Below are 6,307 nucleotides of genomic sequence, written 5' to 3'. Positions count from 1 at the left end.
ATAGGCTAATGTTTAATATGTAAAAAATATATATATATACTATAACGGCTAATGTGAATTACCTCGTTCAGCAAGCCATACTTTTCTAATGAGCTGAAAGTCCACATCCACAAGGTTCCGCAGCGCTGTACTATAAATAATATGTATTTGTATGCTGGGAGTGATTCATAAGTATGTCGCAGATGTGAAATATATGGGGACATCTAAAACTTTCTATTTAAATACCATGAATTATGGCCGAAAAATGTGTTCCCATTTAAGGGTAATACCGAGTATTTGGTGTCTGGTGCAGAAGCCCATTTGTCATGTAGACAATAAAGAGAGTTTTTGCCTGACGCTGGATATTTATGGTTGCCCTTCTCTGCCCTAATAATTCACGTATTGTGTCATGCACTGACAGGCTTTGCAGAAAACAGCAACCCTGTTATCAATCATGCATCTTTGCATATTGTGAAACGATGGGCTACTCTGCCTTGCCAGACTTTCTAAAGTTACGGATAATACGGCCGACTTGACAACGATGACATTTTCGAGAGACCTTTTGGTTATGAAAAAAAAAACTTAATCCAGTAGTATATAGGCTACATGTCCTATTAGCCTATAGCTTTACAAGTTCACTTTTTTTGTAGTGAAGCCTGTGTTTGTTTATGTCTCACCAGCTGACAGTCGTAAGATAAAACTGCAAGTAGGCAACGTTTTATTTGTACACTTTAGTTATCAGAGTAGTGCTTCTGATGAGCTCAATATATATGGCACACGAGCCCTTAAAAGGATACATTGAAATTAGACCGAAAATATTCAATTATATAGAGGGTATAAAACTATAACCTACATTTAACTGTAGGTGTCTCAAAAAAAATGTGTGAAACCATTGAAATAAACTGGTCTGAGTGAAGATGTCATGTTATGGGAATTATTGTACACAATTAACAAAACTGAAACTTTTCTAGCCTCACTTTTATCAAATTAAAATATTTTACCAGTAGCCTAGGCCTAAACTGAGCTGATACAGTCAGCATGGGATAACAATTATAAAGTGTTGCTTCTCTTTTTGTAGAGCGATGTGTTCTGGGCCGGATAATATTTTTTCACACTTCTGTCACCTCGTTGACTGTCCACTCCAGGTTTTCTTGCTCTCCAAGATGACCTGTCAAGCGGATTACCGCAGAGGGAGATTAATGGGGGAGGCGGGTTGCAATAATAATCGTTTTGTTTGATGTGACAACTTTGATAGGCGTTGATTTACTTACAAACTGATAGGCTTTTAATTGAGCGCCTCCATCCCGTTTGAGATGAAAGGCAAACCGCATTGAAAGGCTGCCCGATTGCCCTGGAGCCTCAATACTGATTACTCATCTCAGCGGTGAATAGTAGTTCAAGGCATTTTAAACTTCTCTTCTCAAGCGTCTGTCAAGCCATTTCTGTTTTCTCAATCCCTTGTCATTCTACAATGAAATAAATGATGTAGGCCTACTAAGTGATTAAACATTGAGTTGGAGTGAGTGTTAACATGTATTAACTTTGGTCGTGAACGTTTATGCTCGTATGTTTTATAAAATTGTGTGAATTATGACAGGACGGGCCAATGTTCTAGAGGCCTCTGACATATTTCATGAAAAACTATGCGTTGACATAGGAGCATCCATCGCTGTGTTTTCATTCTGGTTAATCTTTTAAGAGTGAAGGGGGCATTTAGCCTAACATACTGATAAATAGACTACAATCGACATCCTTTGACACGCACCCTAACTTTAGCCATTCGCTTTAAAATGTAGGGTATTTGTCAAAAACAGTCTCATAGTTACCCTAGCCTACTGCCAAATAAATTAGACTATTTACAATTCCAAATCGATAATGGAAAAAAATATTTCAAAACTGAAAGCGAATTTACAACATAATGTCGAGAATAAATCGTTGTATCCTGGTTTTGTGCAGGTTAACACACCTAAAGGCAAGGCTACAATATTAGTCTATTCTAACCAACTGTGTTTTGACGACAAGTTGCCAACCATTCGTAGCATGGGTTCCTCACCCTGTCCGTAAAAGTCTGGAGATTACTTTAAATATCTCAGCTCTTTTTTTACCAGGAAAATATATCTTTGTTTTTAATTTTCTACATATGATCTGTAATATTCGAAGTTCTCACGCAGGGAAAAGTCTGTGGTAGAATCTACGGACCTTGAGAGAGTCGAGTGAGAATCCAAATTAAATCAGGTAAACAGGCGACTAAAGCATGAGCCCCCAAAATAGTCACGTATGGCTGAAACTAGAATATTCTTAGTCTATAGCCGCCTATGAACACAAATGTCACAGAGATCACTTTCTTCTAATGAGATGTTCAGTTCTTTCTGCTCTTCTCCTAGTCATTTATGGCTTGTAATCAGCAACAAAAGATGACATAAATCAAGGGTAGATTGACAGCGACTGACAAATAACTGATTGATTGCGGTCGAGCAGAATTGACAGTTGACGGAGGGGTGGAGATAGAAATAGAAGGGCGGTGTATATTATACTGAAAACATGTGACATTCACATCCCTCTATCTTTGCATTGGTCTGCTCCTGTCAACGCTTGTCTGATTGGGGAATTCAAACGGAGAGGTTGATCTTCTGTTTGCTGCTTTTTGCAAGAAACACAAGCGGAAGACAGGGGGCGAATAATTTAGTGCCCGAATAAATGTTCATATTTTGGGGTATTTCTTCAGTAACTTATTGCAAGAACCCTTCATCGTGAAGGGTTAGACAGCTTTCAGTTCAGCTCCAAAAAGCATTCAAGGTCTACAGGTGAATTACAATCAGGGATCAATTTCCCTCTTATTTACATGCAGGTTTAAGAAGGCAGCATTTTGCATTTTATAATTAGGTTCATGACATAAATTCTTTAGGCCTACTCAGCTAAAGTTGATTAATTTGAAAGTCTGGCATTCATGTTTCGAGTCTTTTAAATGTAGGTATACAAAGACCGCACCTACCAAGAGAATGCAGCCTACGGGTTCCTAGTAATAGTGACAGAGGCGTGTACAACACACAAAATATTGTTCAAAAATCTCCTCCCCCAAGCTGTCAAAATAGAAGCGCTTGCAGAAAGGAGAACGTCACATCCCCTTGACCCTCCAATCACCTCGGGGTCCCATTTGATTGGAAGGCGGCAAAGGCTTTAATCTCGGACTAATTCAGATGCTTTTGAAGTGAAAATTTCTACCAGTTCTTGGTTTGGAAGGACTAGCGCGCGGACCTGTGAAGAGAAACGGCGCACTATGCCTGTGGAGCAAGACACAGCTTCGGATCGGCGATAGATTCGCACTGCACCTCTGTACTGCTGACTGACATCGGCCATACGGATTATAAACTGCAATTAGATATTTCATTTCTTTTTATTAACATTTATTTGCAAATCTGATAGATGACTTATCAACAAATCGGGAGAGAATTGGGTCATGATCACATCGCCCTCGGTCTCTACACCAAGAAATACTGATACATATTTAGCCTGGGAAACCCGTAATTTACGGAATTGCAACTCCGCGAACGCCAATAAGCCTTTTATCCACTCGGCTCCTCCATCGGACCCTTTACGGCAAGCTAGTCGGCTACCCATCAAGGTTTTGAAGATGCTTACGACACGAGGGGGACACATTTTGCACCCAGAGTATCTGCAACCTTTGCCATCGACACCGATTAGTCCAATCGAGGTAAGATGTCAATTCAATAGCCATATTTTTTAATATAACCTGATATTTCCTGTACTGCGCTGAGAAGCCTGAACTGTACATTTTGAATACCCATAATATTCCACCCTCTTCCTAAATTTTAGCATAGACCCAAACATGTATGCATTTATTACAAAGTAACCCAATGTTGTCTACTCATTGTGCATACTATGAACATGAACGATAAGAGAACCTGCCGCAAAGCTCTGGCCGTCTTTAAAGGGCGAGAAAGATCGCGGACATTTGTTAAGTCACGTAGGCTATAGCTCAGGGGTTCAAACTGAGTTTCACTATGGGCAAACCACTATATGTATAGATTTCTTTTCGTGTTACTGTTACCCATTTCGGAATTTGAATGTTATTTTATTTTTTTCGCAGCTTGATGCCAAGAAAAGTCCGCTGGCATTGCTTGCGCAAACATGCTCTCAGATCGGTAAGCCGGATCCTCCACCGTCTTCCAAACTTTCATCGGTAACAAATGGATCTAGCGACAAAGACTCAAAGTCCGGTCCTCTAAAAATGAGTGACATTGGCGTGGACGACAAATCTAGCTTCAAACCTTATTCTAAACCATCAGATAAAAAGGATGTGTCCTCGGGGGTTTCAAGTGGAGAGAAGTCTGGTTTCCGTGTGCCTAGCGCCACCTGCCAGCCATTTACTCCAAGGACTGGCAGCCCGAATTCCAGCACTTCTGCATCTCCGATGCCATCAGAGGGGAAAGTTGGTGATAGAGAAGACAAGAAAGAATCAGATTGTAATAAAAGTGGCTCATCTGATGGCCCGGGATCAAATGGTGTTAACCACAGCAGGATAACCGTTAGCTGTTCTGGAATAAGCGTAGACGGTAACCATCACCAGGACACCACGGCAGGATCAAAATCATCATCCTCAGAGTCCGCAACGGTAACAGTCTCCTCTGCGTCCGTCCTGGGATCAGGACTCGTAGCCCCGGTTTCCCCTTACAAACCTGGACAAACTGTTTTCCCCTTGCCACCTGCTGGTATGACATACCCTGGAAGTTTACATGGGGCCTACGCTGGATATCCCCAGCACTTTCTGTCACATGGTGGGAGCCTGGTTAACGCACAGCTCGCCAGCTCGCTTGGTTGCAGTAAAGGATCAAGCCCGTTGGCCGGAGCATCTCCACCTATGATGTCTGCTAGTCTCTGTAGAGACCCGTACTGCTTAAGTTACCATTGTGCCAGCCACTTGGCTGGTGCAGCCAGTGCCTCCTGCACACACGAATCTGCAGCGGCTGCGGCTGCCAACGCCTTGAAGTCCGGATACCAAATGATGTATCCAACACACCATTTACATGGTGTACACTCTTCGCCGCCATCTTTTGGTGGACACCCTTTGTATCCTTATGGTTTCATGCTTCCCAACGACCCCCTTCCACATGTTTGCAACTGGGTGTCGGCTAATGGACCCTGTGACAAGCGATTCTCGTCATCCGAAGAACTGCTTAATCACCTAAGGACACACACTGCTTTCACTGGAGCCGATAAGTTGATATCTGGTTACCCTAGTTCATCATCATTAGCCAGTGCCGCGGCAGCAGCCATGGCATGCCATATGCACATGCCACCTTCAGGAGCCCCTGGGAGTCCCGGGACATTGGCCCTGAGAAGTCCGCATCACGCGTTAGGACTAAGCAGTCGCTACCACCCGTACTCAAAGAGCCCATTGCCAACCGGCGCTCCAGTCCCAGTCCCTGCTGCCACAGGCCCCTACTACTCTCCTTATGCACTGTACGGTCAAAGACTTACAACAGCTTCAGCGCTTGGATACCAGTAAAAAGACTTTTGTCAAATTTATAGATATACAGATTAAAATTATAAAAGACTTTTATATCAACGCTCCACCGAAGGACTGGATCCGAGGACTCACTGTATTTATTTATGTCGGCTTAAAGCAGACAATAATACAAATTAAAATATTTGAGCAACTCAAAGTGCATTACGTTAAACTGAGCTCTGTAGGTAAAGTGAAACATGTAGAAAACTAATAAAATAGGAGCGTTTGGTTCGATGTTGATTTTGAAATTGCTATGATTGTATTGTACGTTCTTATTTAATGTCTCTTTGAGAGGATATAATTTACATGCATGTTTGTTTTTAAATCCCAAATTGTCCACATCATTTTAAACTGCCGTTATTTTTAAGGTGTATACCATGGAAAGAGAATTGGTATTTTTTTGTATGTATTCTGGAAAAATAAGAAACAATTCTGTTCCATGTCTGGCGTTAAGAATTATTGTTTTCTCAAGCATTATAAATTCAAAAGGCTATTTATTTAAATCGCTTTCGAAATACACTTCACTTTTGGTTATTGGCCGTTTTATTGGTGTGTTTATTAGTGAGTGCATTCTAAAGATGCATGCATTGCTTTTGGGGCAAATGTTCTTTATAGGACGGTTTGGTATTTAGTGAAGCTTTGCGGCATCAGCCCAGTGTAGCATACCGTTCGCAGGACTATTTAAGTGCGATCGCAACACGAAGTTTCAAGCGAACCAGATTATAGAAATTATTTTAAAATTCGCAAACTAAGTGAATAACAGATAATACCAAATTGTATACTGAAAGTTTATTTTGAAAT

At 41.4% G+C, this 6,307-nt stretch overlaps 1 protein-coding gene across 1 annotated transcript; it reads left to right on the top strand.

The window, feature by feature from the left end:
* The first annotated feature begins 3,101 nt into the window (after positions 1–3,101).
* Positions 3,102–6,040, top strand: znf503 (zinc finger protein 503). The gene is made up of 2 exons (XM_012838951.3): positions 3,102–3,691; positions 4,088–6,040. The coding sequence occupies exons 1-2, from the start codon at positions 3,437–3,439 to the stop codon at positions 5,504–5,506; spliced, it is 1,674 nt and encodes a 557-aa protein (XP_012694405.1). The 5' UTR covers positions 3,102–3,436; the 3' UTR covers positions 5,507–6,040.
* The last annotated feature ends 267 nt before the right edge of the window (positions 6,041–6,307 follow it).

Source organism: Clupea harengus, chromosome 13 (assembly GCF_900700415.2).
Source record: "Clupea harengus chromosome 13, Ch_v2.0.2, whole genome shotgun sequence".
In the NCBI taxonomy this organism is placed as follows: Eukaryota; Metazoa; Chordata; class Actinopteri; order Clupeiformes; family Clupeidae; genus Clupea; species Clupea harengus.
This window is presented reverse-complemented; position numbering and strand designations above follow the sequence as displayed.